The sequence below is a fragment of the Fusarium proliferatum genome, assembly GCF_900067095.1.
Source record: "Fusarium proliferatum ET1 genome assembly, contig: FPRO_scaffold001, whole genome shotgun sequence".
NCBI lineage: Eukaryota > Fungi > Ascomycota > Sordariomycetes > Hypocreales > Nectriaceae > Fusarium > Fusarium proliferatum.
Window position 1 is genome coordinate 5,304,724 of NW_022194790.1, and position 19,793 is coordinate 5,324,516.

The 19,793-nt window shown below is 50.1% G+C and overlaps 7 protein-coding genes across 7 annotated transcripts; 4 read left to right on the forward strand and 3 right to left on the reverse strand.

The window, feature by feature from the left end:
- Positions 1-30: 30 nt before the first annotated feature.
- On the forward strand, positions 31-3,826 carry FPRO_00359 (putative ribosomal RNA-processing protein 12; the record flags this gene model as incomplete). Its single annotated transcript, XM_031225478.1, has 2 exons — positions 31-99; positions 173-3,826. The coding sequence occupies 2 exons, from the start codon at positions 31-33 to the stop codon at positions 3,824-3,826; spliced, it is 3,723 nt and encodes a 1,240-aa protein (XP_031076111.1).
- A 412-nt stretch (positions 3,827-4,238) lies between these two features.
- Positions 4,239-6,934, reverse strand: FPRO_00358 (uncharacterized protein; the record flags this gene model as incomplete). Its single annotated transcript, XM_031225479.1, has 5 exons — positions 4,239-4,383; positions 4,433-6,174; positions 6,227-6,493; positions 6,553-6,672; positions 6,728-6,934. 5 exons carry the CDS (start codon positions 6,932-6,934, stop codon positions 4,239-4,241), a joined length of 2,481 nt encoding a protein of 826 aa, XP_031076112.1.
- Positions 6,935-9,807: 2,873 nt separating this feature from the next.
- FPRO_00357 (uncharacterized protein) lies at positions 9,808-10,241 on the reverse strand (the record flags this gene model as incomplete). The annotated part of the gene is made up of 2 exons (XM_031225480.1): positions 9,808-10,036; positions 10,153-10,241. The coding sequence occupies 2 exons, from the start codon at positions 10,239-10,241 to the stop codon at positions 9,808-9,810; spliced, it is 318 nt and encodes a 105-aa protein (XP_031076113.1).
- A 392-nt stretch (positions 10,242-10,633) lies between these two features.
- Positions 10,634-12,398, forward strand: FPRO_00356 (uncharacterized protein; the record flags this gene model as incomplete). The annotated part of the gene is made up of 2 exons (XM_031225481.1): positions 10,634-11,528; positions 11,581-12,398. 2 exons carry the CDS (start codon positions 10,634-10,636, stop codon positions 12,396-12,398), a joined length of 1,713 nt encoding a protein of 570 aa, XP_031076114.1.
- Positions 12,399-12,883: 485 nt separating this feature from the next.
- Positions 12,884-15,015, forward strand: FPRO_00355 (uncharacterized protein; the record flags this gene model as incomplete). The annotated part of the gene is made up of 2 exons (XM_031225482.1): positions 12,884-13,726; positions 13,774-15,015. 2 exons carry the CDS (start codon positions 12,884-12,886, stop codon positions 15,013-15,015), a joined length of 2,085 nt encoding a protein of 694 aa, XP_031076115.1.
- A 398-nt stretch (positions 15,016-15,413) lies between these two features.
- On the reverse strand, positions 15,414-17,219 carry FPRO_00354 (uncharacterized protein; the record flags this gene model as incomplete). The annotated part of the gene is made up of 2 exons (XM_031225485.1): positions 15,414-16,653; positions 16,702-17,219. 2 exons carry the CDS (start codon positions 17,217-17,219, stop codon positions 15,414-15,416), a joined length of 1,758 nt encoding a protein of 585 aa, XP_031076116.1.
- Positions 17,220-19,040: 1,821 nt separating this feature from the next.
- Positions 19,041-19,514, forward strand: FPRO_00353 (uncharacterized protein; the record flags this gene model as incomplete). The annotated part of the gene is made up of 1 exon (XM_031225486.1): positions 19,041-19,514. The coding sequence occupies one exon, from the start codon at positions 19,041-19,043 to the stop codon at positions 19,512-19,514; it is 474 nt and encodes a 157-aa protein (XP_031076117.1).
- Positions 19,515-19,793: the final 279 nt, after the last annotated feature.

Genomic DNA, 19,793 nt, shown 5'->3' on the forward strand with positions numbered 1-19,793 from the left:
TGGTTGCGCATTGAATTGCTCAGAATCAAGATGGCGACCCCTTCTCTGGCTGAAAAGCTGGACAAGATCAAGTCCCCTGGACTTCAGAGTCAGAAGAGGGTATGTTTCACTTTACTTTGTCCTTTTCAGCGTATTCAATCTTGGGTCGCACACTAACAACTTTTGCTTGTAGACTGTCGTTGTACTTCAGGCCGTCGAGTCGACTCTCAAGGAACAGAACACGGCTCCTACGCCAACAGGATACTTTGCCGCTCTTCTCGCCCTCCTTCAGCAGGCGAACAGCAATGACACTGTAAACCCGGAATTGGCGACTCCTGTCGTCTACCTTCTCGACGTCGTTACGCCTTATGCCCCACAACCTCTGCTCCGATCCAAGTTTACACAGATTCTTACTCTTCTCGCCCCCGTACTTTTGTTGCAGGATGCCGAAGCCCCGTTGTTGCGATCGTCCATAGGATGTCTCGAATCTCTTCTTCTGGCCCAGGATGCCGCTTCTTGGGAGCTTTCTGTCTCCCAGATCGGTCCTCGACGAGCTGTTGCTGGACTCTTGAACATGTCTGTTGACCACCGACCAAAGGTGCGAAAGAGGTCGCAAGATGCTCTGAAGACGGTTCTTCGAAACCCGCCTCCGAGTCCCTCCCTGGATCACCCTGCTGCCGACATGTGCGCCCAGACTGCTACCAAAAACCTAGAGGATCTCGCCGGCAAGATTGCGCAGGCGCGCAAGGGAAAGAAGGCTGATGTTAGCCATGACCCTGCTATGATCCACGCTCTTCAACTGGTCAAGACTGTCGCGGCTGCCAGTGGTGGCTGGCCTAGCAAGAAGATCGAGTCTCTGTGTGAACTCCTCTTGGGCATCGCAAAGAGCGGAAACGAGTACATGACCATGGCGTCTTTCGAGATTTTCGAGATGATCTTCGAGGGTATGACAGATGAGGTCTCATCAGCCAAGCTCCCACGACTTATGGAAATTATCTCCGAATTGCGACCAGCTGCCAACGACACCCAGCTTGTTCCCCCGTGGCTCGCCATTCTGTCCCGAGGATACGATGTCTCCGCCCAGGTCGAGCCTGAGGAGACTTTCCAGAACCTCCCCCAGCTGTTTGATATGGTTGCACAGTTCCTTGAGGCACCCTCCGAGAATATTCGAATTTCCGCCTCAGAATGTCTAGTGTCTTTCATGGCCAACTGTATCCCTCAAAATGTTATCCTTGAACCTTCAATTTTTGACGAGAAGGTTCTCGAGAAGCTGGCCAAGTCAGCAGAGTCTCTTTTGACTGTTCAGTTTCAGGCTGCCTGGCTCCAGACTTTCAACGTTTTGGGAGCCATGTTCGATACTTTGAGATGGAGGTCTTACCCTATCATGATGAACGTCACGAAGACTATCGGCGAAATTCGAGAGAACGGTTCTTTCCGCAACAAGAAGGAGGCTGACGAGGTGATTGGAAAGGCTATCCGAGCAATGGGTCCTGAGGCTGTTCTCTCAATTCTCCCTCTCAACCTCGCGAAGCCAGCAAAGGGCCAGCCAGGCCGTGCTTGGATGTTCCCTATTCTACGAGATTACACTAGCAACACAAACCTAGCTCACTTCAAAAGTGAGATGGTTCCTCTCAGTGAGGTTATGTTTCAAAGGGTTCTTGACCATGGACAGGCTGAGAAGACAATGGAGGTCAAGATTTACGAAACAGTTGTCCAGCAGATCTGGTCTACTCTTCCCGGATACTGCGATCTTCCTCTGGATCTTACCGATGCTTTCGACCAGGGCTTCGCCGAGATTTTGGCTAACCTCCTGTACAAGCAAGTTGAGCTGCGACTGGATGTATGCAGAGCGCTCAAGACTCTGATCGAGTCCAACCAAGCTATTGCCAATATTGAGGACCAGGAGGAGGATCTCGTTCTTCAGAGCCGAGTTAGCCGTGCTGATGCCAAGAAGAACCTTGAGTACCTTTCCAACTTTGCAGGCAACATGCTTGCAGTCCTCTTCAACGTTTACACGCAAACTCTTCCTCAAAGCCGAGGTCCTATCCTTCAGACCATCAACACCTTCCTTAGCATCACACCCAACGCGGAGTTGATGGAGACTTTCGATCGAGTCAGCACTATGCTTGCCAGCGAGTTGGAGAAGGAGAAGCCAGCGGATAAGAAGAAAGAGAACCAGAAGTCCAAGGATCACATGCCTTCAACAGCCCAGACATTGATGGACCTCGTCATCACAATGTCCGTTTATCTCCCCAGGGAAAGTTTCGCTGCTCTTTTCAAGATTGCCGAAGTCATCATCAACAAGGAGGAGGAGCCTCAACTTCAGAAGAAGGCTTACAAGCTCATCCCCCGCCTAGCGGATTCTGAGATCGGAAAGGCTGCTCTTCAGGAGAGAAGTGCTGAGCTCCAGCAACTTATCTTCTCTAGCACCGAGAAGGTCTCAGCTCCTGCTCGACGAGAACGCCTTGCGGCCATTATCGCCCTCCTACCTTTCATTCCTGACACCTCCCTTCACTTCATTCCTGCTGTGCTCAGCGAAGTTGTCATCTCTTGCAAGGAGAACAATGAGCGTGCCCGTGAGACAGCATATGAGCTCCTGGTTCGCATGGGACACCGTATGGTCCAGGCTAATGGAACACCCATCGACAACAGCAAGGTTCCTCACATGCCCGGCGATGCCCCTGCTGGAACCGCTAATATCGAGGAGTTCTTCACTATGGTCAGCGCTGGTTTGGCTGGCAGCACACCTCACATGATTTCAGCTTCTATTACGGCCATCAGCCGACTTCTATATGAGTTTCGAAGCGAACTGAGCGACGCTACTCTATCTGACTTGGTCCAGACCATGGATCTTTTCCTTACTTCCAACAACCGAGAGATCGTCAAGAGCTGCCTGGGCTTCGTCAAGGTCTGCGTTATTGGCCTCCCTGTCGAGCTCATGCTTCCTCGTCTCTCAACTCTCGTGCCCAATCTCATTGTCTGGAGTCATGAGCACAAGGGCCACTTCAAGGCCAAGGTCAAGCACATCCTGGAGCGCATGGTCCGTCGCTTTGGTTATGATAATATTCACAAGAACACACCTGATGACGACAAGAAATTGATCGTCAACATCCGCAAGACCAAGGAGCGTTCCAAGAAGAAGAAGGATGCTGCCAAGGGTGAGAACGACGGCGACGATAGTGACGACGACGAGGCTCAGCCCAAGCGCCAGTTCGAGAACGAATACGACCAGGCCCTTTACAGCAGTGACTCTGATGATGATGATGGTGAATCCGAAGATGAGGCTCCTAGGCAAAAGAAGAAGGCCCAGAAGGGTGGCAAGACATACATTGTTGAAGACGACGACGAACCCCTCGATCTGCTCGACAAGAAGGCCTTGGCCAACATCTCTTCTACTAAGCCCGTTAAGATGCGCAAGCCCACACGCACCAAGGCCAAGGTCGACCTTGACGGCAAGCTCATCCTCGGCAAGGATAGTGATGACGAGGGTGCCATGGACGTCGACGAGCCCAACCCTGAAGCTTCAGGTGTTGGTGCCTACGTTGCTGCTCTCAAGGGCAAGGACGTTGCCAAGCGCGGTCGCGGAGGCAAGCTCAAGTTCTCCAACCGTCGCACCAAGGACGACGATGACGAGGATTTCGAGATGGATGACAACGATGTTGCGGCAGTCAAGAGCAGGATCAGCCCTGGACGGGATAGGGGTAGCCGTGGAAGCTTCCGCGGTAGAGGAGCCGGTCGTGGTGGAAAGAGTGGAAGAGGAGGCATCGCTGCAGGACGAAAGGGACTTGGTGTTGAGAAGAGACACGGAGTGTCTGGCGTGGGAAAGCCTAGGAGAGGACGCAACTAGATGCCATAGTTATACCCATTCGATGCGTCATGAGGTTGCGGTATTCGTTTTATTTTTCAAGTTCGAGTTTAGATCATGGGCGGTTTTAGGGTAAATAAAAGTCAAGCAATCATGAAGTTCATTCGTACACGGTTCATCGTCGTATCATGGGGAGTAAAAGGCCTCGTCCAAACGTCTAACAATTCAAACACTAGTTCTTGTAGTAGTCAATTCTTTCCTCCGAACCGGGGTATCATCAGATCATGCCATCGTTCAAAGTTCATTCCATTGCCATCACTTTTGCCGGACTGCAATATCAACAATGTAGCCTCCAACGCCTTTTCCATGCTCAACGCGCTCAAATACTTTATGCACATGCATTATGATGTGCAAAACAAGCAGTATCCGCAATTCTCCAAATCATCTTGCAGCATTACTCAAGCACAATTACATCCTCCATTCGACGCGGGTGCAGTGGCCGAGGTCGTCCGTCTCCTCCAACAACGGGCTCTTCTCGGTAGTATCGATGCACTGGCTCCCGATGCTGAAAGGGTTCGGGTACTCGTTCTTCGTAACGACTATATCATGTGAGTGTTTTTCTGATTTGACGAGCTACAATCTGCTTACACCTCGCGGTATGGTTCGTAGCCTGGTGCTAACGGCTGATTTATAACGGAACGAGGCTCTGGGCCAGGTGGATTATAACGGACGGGACGAGGGTCTCGCTCGGAGTAGCTTCTAATATCACTTCGAGCTCCTGAAGCCACAGGGACACGGGCTGGCCCAGCCCGGTTGTCCGTTACGATAGGGCGATGTCGATCTTCCAGAGATACGCGATTGATGGGGATCATCTCAATGTCTGCGTTGGTTCGGTTGCCCGGTACTAGCCGGGAGTTCTCCTGCCAAGGGCCTGCCTGTTGCTCTCTTGCAACTCTATATGGCTCCGCAGCAAGTCTAAAGCCAGGCCCTACTTCATCACGGGATGACGATGGCAAGTCTCCAGCTGAATGAACCGGAACTCGTTCATAGAATCCACCACGATCTTCCATGACAACAGGGGTGTCACGAATTCCCGGTCTTTGTGGCTCGTCATATGGCCGACGACTTACTAAAATCCTCGCTGGGTTGTTCTGTATTCCATGCGATCTTGTACCATAACGATGTGAAGGATCCAAAGGAGCCGGAGGAGCAGGTATTCCTTGAGATCTGGTATTATAGTGATGCGCAGGGGCATCGAACATGTGACCACGGGGTGGTGACGGATTGTGGCCAGAGGTTTGGTAGGGCCTATCTCCATGAACCAACGGTTCACCCATTACAGGTCGTGATAATTCCATGGGCTCGCCTCTTGCAGGAGGGCCTCGCAATGGAGAAGATATGATAACTGGATGCTGCATACTGGTGGTCATAGGGGGCTCATTTCTGAAGTCCTGTCCCCGTGGGGGTACTGCACGCACAAAGGACGGTTTCATAGTATCAGGAGACGCTGGCTCAATGGATTGCACCAACATATCCTGTAATCGATCGGCCACTCTCGACACAGGCGGATGAGCGCTAGCTGGCGCGTCATAAAATGGTGACTTTACCTTGCGGGCAACTTGTGGCCCCGAGCTTATAAAATGGCCATTTGCAGGATACTGAGGTTTCCCAACATAACCGTTCTCATAAGGTGCAGGTCCCGCACCTCCAGAAACAATTCTGAGCTGGGATGGAGCAGGCAACTCATTGCCCAAGGGAACCAGAGCCTTAGGCGGCGGCTGACCACGGGTATACTGAGGGGAGGGCCCTTGGGGAGATTGGGGAGCTGGCTCTTGTACATTGCGGCTTCTGTCAATGGCTTCTTGCCAAGCAGCTTGGTACCGTTTGAATCCGCGCTGTCCTTTCTTCTCGGCGGATGTCTTACGCTTTGTTTTCTTCACCTTTCCTTTTGGCTTTGGCGTGGCAGGTGTTCGTGGGCCCTGGTTAAGTCTGGGAGACTGGTGGTGACCGGGACCGGCCTGGCCAGAGACATTCTGTACAGGCCTGCTGGGAATGGGATTTGTAGACTGATGCACAACCTCTTCGATTGATGAGTCGGACTCGTTACCAGATTCCTCACCTTCTGAGTCGGAAATCACAACGACTTCCCTCAATATCTCATCCAGCTGGTCCCGACCGCTCTCCTCATCTCCTCGCCACTTGACGAGGGTGTCTAAACAAAGGGCCTCAACAACTTTGCGAGCATTCTGCCATGTGGTCTCCCTTAGCAGAGTGTCATACCTTGTGTGAGTATGACGAATGTGAGCGAGGACCGCAAGTTGAACCCTTCGGGCGAGTGTTATGTCTTCCGAAAGGCCTACTTTTTCCTTGTTGTTTTTGTTGGTTGGATCCTATAATAATAAATACCTTGTCTGTATGAAGGTGTTAGGGAGGGGGACAAACACGTCTGAAAGCATGTTCAATGATCATCCGTCGATCGGTGTTTGGGATTCTGGGAAACAGATCGCGTAAGGCAGCGTCAACTTGTGCATCGTATTCCTCTTGAGATTCGGGGATGGGTTCGGGAACACCGCAAGCGGCTGCAAGCATGTTCTCCATGACATGCCCTAGACCCGCGCGGGCTTCCTCGACGATTGTTTCTCTAACATGATGTCCAATGCGATGGACTTGGTGAGCCAAGATATTTGAGCCGGATGCTTCTTTTGCGTTCTTCATGTGGCGAGGTTAGTAACAGACGGCTGAGACCAATACATCTATGTTTTGCATACCGATACGATAAATATCATGGCATCTTTTTCTCGGGATAGTTCTTTGCATGCTTGAGTTAGTTCAGGGTTGCCGGCAGGGACAAACTCGAAACCAGGAGGGGGTGTTTTCTTTGTAGTGATCTATACATGGTGGTGAGTGCTGTGATGACCTCGTTGCGCAACAATCGCATTATACCTGGAATTCAAGCTTCTTTTTCTTGTCCTTGTTTTCAACAAACTCGAAGTACGAGTGATGTTTCGTTGTCTTTGGAAGAGCTGGTTTGGCAACAAAGCCAGGGGGAACAGGTGCTGTATGATCATACTGAGATCTTTGTGCACGTCTATGCCTCTCCTTTGGGCCACCTGCCACAGCCGCGGGCAGGTTTCGTTTTTCTCTCCCCATTTTGTACGGCTATGGTCAGCTTACCATAGTGGCGAGTGATAGATTTTCAGTTGATATGTTCGGATGAGGGAACTGAAATAGCAACTTGATAGGACCTTCTGAGGCCTAGTAGAACGCGATATGCTTGCAGAGGATGATGCTCTTTGCAGTACCTATTTGCAAGTGCAAGCTTGGATGGTAACCGTATCTTTAAAGTTGGAGAACACAAGCAAAAAAGAATAGGCTGTCGCGATGCGAGCGATGCTGCGCAATACTCTGCTATGCTATGCAATGCGATGCAACAACGAAATGTGACGGCCGAAACTGTTTCAATCTTTCACGAGTCGCAACAAGGCACAGATAGATAGACAGAAACGGTATATACAAACCGATAAGCGCGTTCCAGTTAACACTTTGGCCGGGCGAGGAATATGTCAGACACGACTGTTCAGGCGCGAGTGCAGTTGGGCGCGCACGGTTGTAGGACGTAAGGCTCCGACGACGTTCTCCAAATGCATGCAGATGCAGGCGAATGGGGCCATTGATGGATGGCCTCAAGAGGCTGAAACTAGAGGCAGGCTGTCTCACGGAGCCAATCACGTGCTAACCAATTTCATGGTCATGTGATATATCACACGTGATGCAACATGTGACCTTGAATCCGTCTCGATCTCGAGTTCATTGAGGCGCAAGCAATATTCATTCACATGGAGCTATTTTTATTACAGCAAAGACAACTTTCAAGCCTCATTGCCTCTTACCTTATCACGGTCTTGGCAGAGGCTATGTGCTTGCGGTTTGGAACTGGAGTCGCTAATGATCTAGCTTCTGGAAAAGTTCAGAACTTTAGGCGATGTCGAGGCCAGCATACCAAGGTGGCTAATTGCATGGGCTGTGCTCTTTAAACCATGCGAAAATTGAAATTTAATCAATGCTAAAATCTTCTTTGGCCAGGATCGTCAAGATTAAGCTCTCATCACCGCCGGCAGTTGTATTAGATCTGAGTAAAGCGAAAGCGAAGTCTTGGCACAAGGTTGAATCAAGAACTTCAGATCAGAAATCGTAGATGGTTGAACACTCAAAGAATAAACCCAAAAGGGGTAAATTCTCGAGCCGTAACGTGAACCAGATGTTTCAAGCCTGGTACCGATAATCAGTCGATCGACTATAATTCGAGACTCCCGCCACGGCAAAACCCCCTAGCCAAAGCTTGTTCGAGGCTTCCGGTATGTGGGATGAAGTGACGGAACCACTGTCGACGAAAGGAGAACCGTCGTTTTGTGAAACAGGTCTCGGTTGGTGCATAGCAAAGCGTTTTGGATGAAACTCATAATAACGGCAAACGCCGTATTCTCTTGTGTCATTGTCCATCATCGTCAGGGGCAGTGGAGAAGATAATCAGGGCGGCAGTTGAGCCAGTGCCAGGGCGACCACAAACTGGGAAGTTCTATTTTTGTCGAGACTGTCGATCGGTTTGTCTTGTCACGGGAATCCAACACTCATTGGTTGAGGAGTGGCGAAAAAAACAACCCGGGTTTGAGGCTTGGATGTCAACACAGATCCGTTCCGTACGGATACTAGCAGCACTGTAAACGCCAAAGATTACTCGGTGCCTTCAAGATCTAGAGTCCGGCAACGGCATAACGGCGTTATTAACACCCGATGTCATTCTTTGTGGTACGACGGAAACCACCAGAGAAGATGAGTGGTTCGAGCCATCTCAAGAACGACGATCATTGAGCTTACTTGGGAAGCCAAGACTCCAACTCTGATGACACAGCCCAATGGGTGCCCGCTGATATGGCTGTGTGGGTTTACACGATTATAGCAGCGTGGCACAGTAGATGACAGTGAGCAAACAGGAATAAAGAGCGAGCAATGAGAGATGGAGCAGCCAGCAGCGACGCAGCGCAGCGTAGAGCAGAAGAGGAAAAGTGAACGGTGGGATGAACTCGGGGACTCTTCAGGCTTCTGAAATGGACTGTGCTTGGGGTGGTGGGATTTTGGGATATGAGGGCGGTGGCAGTGCAATCGATATATGATATTGATGGAGATGGTCATCCCCGCAATGTCTTTACGGTAAGGCAAGGCCTTGTCTGTTCATTTCTTATTGAAATGAGCAAGAATCAAGGGAAATGAATCATATCAGCGTTTCTTCCCTGATGATCTGAGTTGGCAACGCATCGCTAGAGGAAAAGTAGCTGCATCTATACTTGAGCATCGTAATAGTGGACTCTGGAAGCAGGAGACAAGCTTTGGAAAGCATACCAGCCAGTGTAAGGGCACAATTCTATTGTTTTGTACAGCCACGCTCGGGTCGGACGGAAGACAGGTTTCAGCACCCGCCAACGCTGATCAGTGAATTGGCTGGTATGCATTTGTTGTTTGTCTGCAGAGTTCACACAGCTTCTTGTAGCAAGTTGCTGACGAGCATTCCAGCAAGCCATGATAACCGATAGCGATGGGCTGCCGCTTTGCCGTCCGGTTGGAGCAGCCGCCGGATTTAACGGTGACGATGAGATTGATCTCCCCTTATCACATTGAGCCGTACCAGAACTATTGGCCGGAGGAATTATCTAGCCGTGCTTTTGTCTGCATCAAGCTTGATAACCTCAAACAGGAGGGGACGTTGGTATTCAGACGTAGGCAGAAGAATAATCAGCCTGAGGCTTGACCATATTGAGCCCAGGCCACGAAGCCTCAGAGGATGAGAGACGTAAGCTCGTAGGTGCATCTGCAGGTGAAGTCGACTGTGGACCAGAAATGCATACGAAAAAGCGCAGCCAAAGACGAGCAATGAGACTCTGAGGAGCCAAAAAGACCAGCGCCATGCCTCCATCATGGGCTTTTTGGCACCAAGCCTGTCCCAAAGGGGCAGTTGAGCGTCGTCATCCTCAGGCCGCAGACGTCTCTGGTCGTTCGTTTCGCTCTCTTCTTGGAGCTAGACTCTCGCAAGACTCGCACCTTGTTCGCTCCGCACCCCCTCGGACGGCGAAACAGGGATACGCTCGCTGCTGTCTCTGAGAGGCTCGGTCGTCAGAGGCGCATCTTGATTGGCCTCTAGAGTTACGGCGCTGCCTCAATGAGTTATCCACCTCCTTGGCCCTTGACTCCCACCCTTGGCTTGCACAACCCAAGAAAAGAGCTGACGCGTCCTCGCTCCTCTCCCTCACTAGTCGGATTCCCGGCCGCCGATCTATCCCTGCTCCCTGGTCAGCCCTGACAACGGCCGGCGTTACCTGACAGAGAGACCTGGATCTAGCGGTTCATAGCGCTCGAATGGAATCAATTCAGGGGCCGAGTCCCTGAAGTTGGGGGCCTTGAGCATGTTTATAGTGGATTACCTAAGTGGGCTTCAGTGGCTTTCACCAGTTTCTCCCTCCCTGACACACCGGGGGATCATGTTGTCGGACCCGGCGGGTACGTACCGCCGACCAAGGCACCCACCCCATTCATAGAACACGGTCCCTCCCCAGTTCCCGATTTTCTGCCTGGTTCCATCTTTCCCCTTCTCAACTTCCAAACAATCGCTTCTGTTACAGAACTTCCATCTCTCAACAACCATTACTTTTCAACGATCTTCTAAGCAAGATAAACACAACAGACAAAATTTATCGCGACAATACTCGAGTCTTCCACTGATCATCACTTGGGCGACGAATTCAATCTTACTCATATCAAACACTACATCCTCCGGTATCGCCGAACTGATACAACAACATGTCGGGTCCTGGCCAGAATACCGTCGATATCGACGCTCTCCTCGATCTTACCGAGTACGATAACTTCCAATCTCCTGCTACTTCAGTATCACCATCAGGAACATCAAAGGCTACCTTCGCGAGCCCTATCTCAGCCGCTGTCGCTGCTCCCGCCACCACAACTGCCCAGAGCTTGAGCGGCCCCAGTCACAACTATGACATGTACCGACAACAGACTGGCTTTGTGCCCGGTGCCATCGCCAACACAATGGCCGTTAACCAGACGAACAACACTGGTTACCAAGACTTCCGCAACATCGACTACCTAACCACCTTCAGCCCCGAGGCTGATCTGTTTGATTTCAACACATCTCCTTCGCAGGCTACTTTGGGTGCTTCGGATATGGATATGGATTTCGAGTCGCAGACCGAGACGCAACAGTTTTTCACTGTCGACCCTAGCAGCATCGAGCAAGAGAACGCTGGCCTTCCCTCACCACCCGTTTTGCCCACACAGAACAACGGCCGTCTCTGGCCTGGTGCTCACTCCCAAGCCGCTCTTGTCAAGGCTCAGCAACAACAGCGACAGCAGCAGCAGATCATTCAGCAGCAACAACAGGCTCAGCGCCAGGCATCGCAGCCCAAGTCTCGTGGCAAGGCCCCTCAGCCTACCGACCCCATTGTTGAGCAGAAGATTACTCAGCTCCTGAACTCTATGCGAGCCAAGCCCTCAATGCCTGAGAGCCAGGCTACCAGCCCCATGGCCAACCTTCCCCGATCCAAGAAGGACGAAGAGGAGATGGATGAGGATGAGCGCCTCTTGGCTAGCGAGGAGGGCAAGAAGCTCAGCAGCAAGGAGCGACGACAGCTTCGCAACAAGGTCTCCGCTCGCGCTTTCCGTTCCCGCAGAAAGGGTAAGTTTTCTCCGCGACGATCAATCGAAGCCGTTTGCTAACAATGCCTCAGAATACATCACTCAGCTTGAGACTGAGATTGCCAACAAGGTCAGCGAGAACGGTGACCTCCGCGCTCAGAACCGTGCTCTCGTGGACGAGAACAAGCGTCTGACTGACCTCACCCGCATGCTTCTCTCTTCGCCTTCTTTCTCCAACTTCTTGGACAACCTCAGCAGCAACCCTACCGCTGTTCAGCAGACTCCTCAGCTCAAGGTCGAGCCTCAACCTGAGCAGCGACAGGTGCCCAAGGACATCAACCCCTACAACGCTCAGCAGTCTTCTCAGCACCAGATTGGCATGGCTATGATCCCTGAGCAGAACATGGACTTCTCCATGCTCACTCTTGATGGCTCTTTCAACTTCCAGCCTCAGGTCTTTGTTGTCGATACTCCTGAGCTTCCTGATGCTATTGACGCTTCTGTTCTCTCTGGCAAGACCTCCAACTTCGCTGAGCCCATCTTCGACTCCGAGGAGGAGAAGCTTGAGGTGCCCACCATTGAGCGCCCTGTCGAGAAGCCCGAGGTTTCTGAGCCCATTGACGCCGCCCCTATTGATCTTGAGTTTGAGTCTGATCCTGAATTCGCACTGTTCCATACTGAGACCGCTACCACCACCAGTGAGCAACCCAAGGAGTTTGATACTGAGGGTCTATCGCACGTTGACATCTTTGGCGGCGTTGAGTCCGAAAAGGTACTTGCCCGTCTCGAACTTGTCGATGCCGGTGAGGAAGAATATATCGCTGCTTTGGCCATGGCTCGCGTGCAACGTATCAGCGCGAGCTGTGACGCTGTTACATCGAGGTTAGAACTTCTTACCATGGACCTGTAGAGAGTGGTTTAATGGACTGTGGGGAATGGGAAAAGGACATGCACTAAGCGCTTCATTACTTTCTTATTTGTAACTTTTGGGATTCCCAGCGGATTGGGATGGGATTAGGCGTTACTGGCACAAAGGATGAATCGCCCATGCGAGGTGTTACCGCATTATCTATTTTGTTTTTATCTCCTACTTGGAACGATTGATGACACAGGAAAGTTGTGTATAGTTAGATAGAAAGGCCTACCGCCGCTCGATATCACATATTAAACATTGAAGGCCATGATCTGTCCCATTTCCTACGTGATGTGCTATGCCCTGCATAACCTCTTGCATCTATAACGTGACATTAGCGCTGACCTACTGCTGTCTGTAAAGAATGGCTGCATGGATCTCCGCAAAAGAACCATGGCGAGTGGCTGTGTTGCATGTTAGTAACCGCTTGTTGGTTCTGTTAAGTACCGTATCATTCCTTTTCTGGTTCAGTGATAATTGCAATGTCCCTTAAGTCTACATCTCCAGTGCGACTATGGAGTCGACGTGCTCTGCGAAAAAGAACTCATGCTGGTGATTTGACGATCTACAAAGAAACTAAATCCACGCCGTCGGTTGAGGTTTCGCGAAAGCGATCTAAAAGAACTGGGCCTTCAAGTTTCGGTCTGCATGGCATTTCTCACCATCAACGTTCAACATCTCATTCTAGGACTCTTCTCAGAACCAAGTCTCATTGCTCGACTGTGTCTTTGCTATCATCCATGGCCGGTGTTGTCCAGCCATCAGAACCAACAGCTCCAGAGTCATACGCCTATACACCATTCACGAATAACTTTACAATCCGCATTCTCACTCTTGAGCCTGGTACGGGCAATGACCCATTAGTTGGCCACCTCGGCTTTGAGAATCTTGATCTCAACCCACAATATGAAGCCATCTCATATTGCTGGGGCACAGGTGGTCGATCCTCTGAGATTATATGCGATGGGAAACCGCTGCCATTAACGGAGAGCATTGAGGGTGCTCTACGCCGTATGAGACATGCAACTACCCAGCGACGCTTATGGGCGGATCAAGTCTGCATCAACCAGGATGATATTGCCGAACGAAGTCAGCAAGTCAGTCTGATGAATGCTATCTACAAGGGAGCGAAGCATGTGTTGGTATGGCTCGGAGAAGACAAGGTAGGGCATGGGCAGGCGGCTATGGAGATGGTTCACTACCTTCATAGAGTGTTTAATGATGAAGAACTACATAACGAGTTCAAAAGAGCTCATTCAGAAGATTTGTTGAGCCAGGATAGAAAACCTTGGGTGCCGTTCTCGAATCTATCGAGACTGCCATGGGTGAGTTTTATGAGAGACACTGAATAGCCTTATACTGACGAGAATAGTTCAATCGTATATGGATTGTTCAGGAAATAGGAACAGCAGCACCAGCGACTCTTTACTGGGGCGATGCAGAGATCGACTGGGAGGTACTATCGTCAGTTGCAGGCATCTTGAATACGACCTACCACTTCCTACGCTCACGATTTGCTGTCTTCACACCCAACATCCGGTATCTATATCAACGCTTCGTTGAGCCAGAGGAGGCATACGATGTCAACCATAACCGCGCAGCCTTCATATACGAACTTCACCGCGCAAGACATCTCTTATCTAAGGACCCTCGAGACCATGTCTACGCTTTTCTTGGCCATTTCTCCATCCACACTGGTAGTTCGAGCCTTGCAGAGTTGGTGGCGGATTATAGCAGATCGATAGAAGATATCTATTATGACGTCGCGGTCAGAGAACTCTCCGGGTGCGAATCGCTTCTGCTTTTGTCCGCTTGCCATGCTATACCGGTTACTTACAAGAAACGAATTATGGAGAGGGGAGATCTACCGACTTGGGTCCCCGACTGGCGGGTTGTGCCTCTGCACCTCATGGGTACCCCCGTGACTCCTCATAGATCATCAGGAGAGTATCGCCCTCAACTATGTATCAACGAAGAAACAAGAGCTCTTCACATCTACGGTGTTCGCTTGGATCGTATCCGTCGACCATCGTGGATTTTCTGGAATAACGCTTTTCACTTCCGTCGCAACAACCCTTTGCGCCTCCCCATCGAGGCCTTATGGCGAGATATCTGTGGTCGAAACCAACCCTTCAACCTACGACAACGCTATCGAAACGGCGACTCAGCATTCTTCGCCCTTGTGCAAACACTCACGAACGCATGTATCGGAGCAGATCGCTCACGGCCATATGAGAGTATTCCCAAGGAAGAATGGCTCGCGAACGGTGCAGCGTATCTTATTCGCGCGCTGGATAAACCTGGTGCCGTTTCACCAGAGATACAAGAGCTTGCGCAGACGGGAGATGGGTTCAAGTGGAGCCATGAAGCAACGCTTGTTACGCGATATCGGGGTTTTGCGATAACTTTTGGGGGATGGTTTGTTGTTGGGCCGGATATTATGCAAGCTGAAGATGTGGTTGTTGTGTTGTATGGAGGTAGAACACCGTTCTTACTGAGAAGAAAGGATGATGGGACGTGGATACTTGTCGGGGAGTGCTATGTACATGGGATGATGAATGGGGAGGTTTTTGACCTTGATGGGGTTGAAGAGGAGGAATTTGTTATTGTGTGAGGCGTGTGAGATATAGATACCCCTAGGATAAACATCCATTATCTGTCATTTTACTAAACGAAGGTGTCCAAAGATACTTATTCCAAGGACAATCATGATATCGATCTTGGCATCCGACCATTTACCCTTCATAAAATGTCCAAACTCGGTCTGTATTCAAGTGATAGTCTCAGTTCAGTCGAACTACCTGTTGTATAGTAACAGTCCTTTCAGTTTATGCCACATATGGCCAATGATCAACGTCTTCAAACGAGTGTATATGCAAATTCGCCAATACCAACGCCTATAAAATCCATCCAAGTAGGTATCAATAGCTCGAACGATTGTAAGAATCAAAGGGTATAACCATGCATGCAAGTTCCTCCGTATAGTTTACCTGTCCACTCGCCCTTACTTACTCAAACACTCTCGCGAGCCTTCACTGGTGCCGCATTCATGACGCTGATATCGTCGTCACTGTCATCCAACGATCGTCTCTGAGGAGGAGATCCCATGTCCTTGGTCACGATTCCAGAAGTCTGAGGAGGTATTTCGCTTGGACTTCGGAGCTCCCAGCTACCGACGCGCTCATGGTGAATGCCCTGCTTTGTCACCACGACATCCGCATCGCCATCTTTCTTTTCTGGACCCTTGAAGCCTCCTGTGGTAGCCCCTACAGCAGCGGCACTGTGTGTTGACTCTTCAGGACCCTTACGACGTAGCCGAAGACCGCCGCAGACACACAGGCAAAGGAGTAGAACACCCAGAACAGCGATTGCAATGATTGCTCCGATAACTCCTGCGATGACTGGCCCAATTGAAGAGTCATCTCCCCAGTTAGAGCCATCCGAGTCGACGGTGATGCACCAAGGAGCAGGTGTCGGGCTACAGACGTCGCACCACTGGTTAGGTGATATTCCAAGGTTATTCATAGTCTGTATGAAACTCGAGTATGCGATACCATCAGGACCAGACTTGAAGATGGGCTGGTTCTGGAAAGACTCGTCTGCGTCTGCTGAAGCACGGTAGGACATTCTCACACGAAGACTATCCGTGGATGGCTGCCTATCAGGATCATCTGGATCTTCGCCAAAGAGCTCAAAGACCAATGCTGCGCCAGGCTTGGGGAGCGTTGACCAAGGCGCTTGAAACATGTTGTCTTGGGTGACAAGACCTGAGAGTTGAATAAAGCTCACAATGGGATCGAGAGAGCCAAACATGAGTGTGAGTTTGTTGTAGCTGCTTCCCCAGCGAATGTTGCTCCTGAACTGCGATGCGACTTTGTACGCCATGGTTCGGCCGGCGACAGAGTAGAGAGCACCAAGTTCGCTGTCGTCGTCTGAGCCGCGGTAGCTGTTTTGTGCGCGCTCTATCGACAAGGCGTAAGTGTTCAGAAAAGACAGCGTTGAGTTTGCGTTTTTGAGCCCCTCGTGGACAGTCTCATTGTGTCGATACTGATAATCGACGAATTCCCAGAGCTGGTATGCGTTCCAGAGATTGGCGTAGTCAATGTCAATTGTGCCATCAAATGGAGCAGTAGAGAAGAGGTTTTGATAGAAGGGCAGAGTTGAATCATAGAGCTCGTCGAGCCCGTTTTCCTGCGTTAGGTTTGTGGTGATCTCTGTCTGCCAAGCTGAACATCTATAAGTGCCTTGTAGTCTGTATTTTATTAGTCAAATTGAGGTAGGGAGAGGTCAATGAGCATACGCTGTTGATTCTGGATCGTAATAACCAGGGGCTCGAATACTGGGGTATTGATATCCGTCTAGCGGATATTCAGTCTTGTTATCGCTAGAAGCCAGGTTCACGGCAATCTCTTCGCCTCCAGTGCTATTGTCAAATGCGTTTGGTGATGGCGGATAGAAGCCCTGCATAAAGGCCAGAGCACCAGTCGATACCCATTCATCTGTCTGAGTAATGATGTCAATGTCGTCGTTGTCAATCACATCGGGCTTGAGATTCTGGAGATAAGCCATTTGAATGCTCTGATAGTCGGAGTTGTTCACACCGTCTGGAATATATCGAGCGCGGAATGCAGTGCCTTGTCGCAGCATCTGCTGAGCTCCCTCAGGTGTCAATACGGTACGAAGATTGGCTATTACGGGTGTCCTTTCGCCATGGTTGATGAATGCGACGGCAGCCCAGACCTTTTCTCCAGTGCCGGCGGATTGTGCAATAACGCCATGGGCGAGAGGTAAAGCTGCGAAGAGCTTGAACACGATCATATTTAGGGCTGTGTCTTTTACGACAATACAGTGGGAGGTCAACTATAGGTAGATAATCAAGGCGAAGCTCTTCCTTCACCAAGAAGAGGTGAGAGGCAATTGAAAGAGAAGAGAGGCAAAGACCCAGCTCAGCTCAAAAGAGGTGAGGGCCATAGATAGGTAGGTAGCTTATGGTAGAACAAGCTGCAGCTACCTGCAACTGACCGTCATCCATCCACCCAACGCCTGATGCAGCTCTAACACGACCGAGGTTCATGTACAAGTAGCCAACGCCTAGTCACAGCGGCACAGAAACTCCTCGCAACATTCCATTGGCATTCCTCCAACAAGGCTGGCATTGGAAGCGGGCGGGGGGGCACGATAAAGCCATGGAGGGCCGGCAAGTGATGAGATAGGTCAGCTCACCATGATGCCATCCAATGGCTGAGCTAAAGGATGCAGCCCAGCTTCTTTGATGCTGTAAGTTTAAAAAGGGCCAAGATAGTGCTGAGTGCGGGGTGAATGTGAGCGGATAGGGGTGGCTGGGAAGACGATAAGCCCGGTGTCAATTGCAATGATCAAGATCTCGATGGAAGATATATTGAGTCAGTGACTTTAAACAGCCAAGGAACTGATTCATTCGTGATAAAAAGTACCGAGACTCAAGGCTCGCTTTTGGCTTGGCTTTGACCGCTGACTGCGCAGATCTATCCGTAAAGAGAATGCTTACTACGGCGGGGTTTGCAGGTCGCGCAATGGAAGGTCATCCTCGTGACAGAGAGTAAGACAGGGCTACGGTAGCAGAAGGCCAAATCTAATTCTTTGATACGAAGAATATGTTTTGGTAAAACAGGATATTGACGTCAGTTGTCTTGAAGCCAGCTCGGAGTTAGTTGCGCCCACCGACGGCACTTGTAAGTGACTAACATGGGCCCAACACCAACTCCTTGATATCCGGTTGGCGTTTGACAAGTATTTTGACTTCCTGCAGTGACTTATTTGTGTCGCTGAGCACAGCTTTATAATCAGTCACTCTATGAGTGAGAGATGTTCAGTGTCTCCTACTACATCCATTTGTATCCATGTACTATCGCGACTTAGAGGTACGGAGACTCACCCCCTGGTGTGGCTTAGTGCAACTGCGAACTTGGTTGGCATTGGGTACACAAGAATGACCCGAAGCCTTTTCTATATATTGGTAACCCGAGATAGCTTTGAGGAATACACATAAAATATTTGACAAATACAAATTGCATACCTAGTAGGTAGGATACGATGATTCGTTACAAGGCACACTGGTGTTGAGCCTCCACGATTAGTCTGTAGCGCATGAATGTTTAATACAAATATTTTTGGAAGTCTATCAGATTTTGTGCAATGTCTGCAGCCAAACAAATATGTCGGCTCGATACCAGCCCATTCGGATCCGGACCAATAATCTGGCTCAGAGTATGAAGAGTGTCTTTAAATCTATGAAGCACCGTCTTCATGAATAACATCTAGCGCTCCTGTCTTAGACCTGATACAACAAGCTCGGAGCCCGGGGATGAGGATTGCTACCCTCCTGGCATGTCTTGTTAACCAATTTCAAAGTCTACTCAAGAGTGGCCGAGCTGTGACTTGAGTAAATGAAGACAGTACACAGAATAACGAGTTGACTAGGGTTACCACTTTGATGATGTGACCAATTGGCTAGCCAAGGACCAACAGAGGTGAGCAGTTTAGGCCCTTCAAATAAATATGTAATACACATGTGTTGTGTGACTTACTAACTTGACTGTATCACGATGGAGTAATTCGTCGGCGTCTACACCCTCCAGGTTCTTAGCTCGCGATCATATCATGCACGATAAGGCACGGAAGTGGACTCTTTCTTCACTTTTAGTCATCAACCCCATCGTCTCAACAAAGGAGACTAAAGCTCAGTCTCATGGACAACTAGTGACAGTCGATCCATCACATATTTGCGCAAAGGCTATCGCAGTGATACCGTTTGTGAGTTACCAGATAAGTTCTCGGCTGGCACACTTGATCAGCAGTTTACTATGGGGAAAGGAGCGCAGCTCGAGAATACCGTCAGTGGTTGACTACGAACAAAGACATGAGCACTTCTACGAAGACTTGAGAACAATGAACCAGAATCTCCATATGGAGTCTAGAAGCGGTTTGTGGGGGAGAGCAAAGGAGAAAGCTTCAAGAGCTATATCTCCTCCGATAGTCCCGTCGCTGGTGTGTCAGTCAAATATTCAAGGAACCAAGATAAACACTACACAAAGGAGGCCGCAAGGTGAGATAGAACGTGCTGTGGAAATATAATGGAACAATGGATCAAGTTGAGTTTGTCATACAATAGCCTCGACGTCGGGATGGAAGTATCTGTTCAAGTGACAACCCTCAATGGTCAACTCGAGCGAATCATGATAGCTTACATGTAGGGATGCATATGCAAGACATAGACACTACGAGCTGTTCGGGTGGAACAACACAATATAGTGAGTTAAAGATGAAGAACGAAGCGGAGCCATGGCAACAGCAACTAACAACCACTTAACTCAGCCCTGAAGCAGGGGACCACAGATGGGGGTGAGGTGCTCG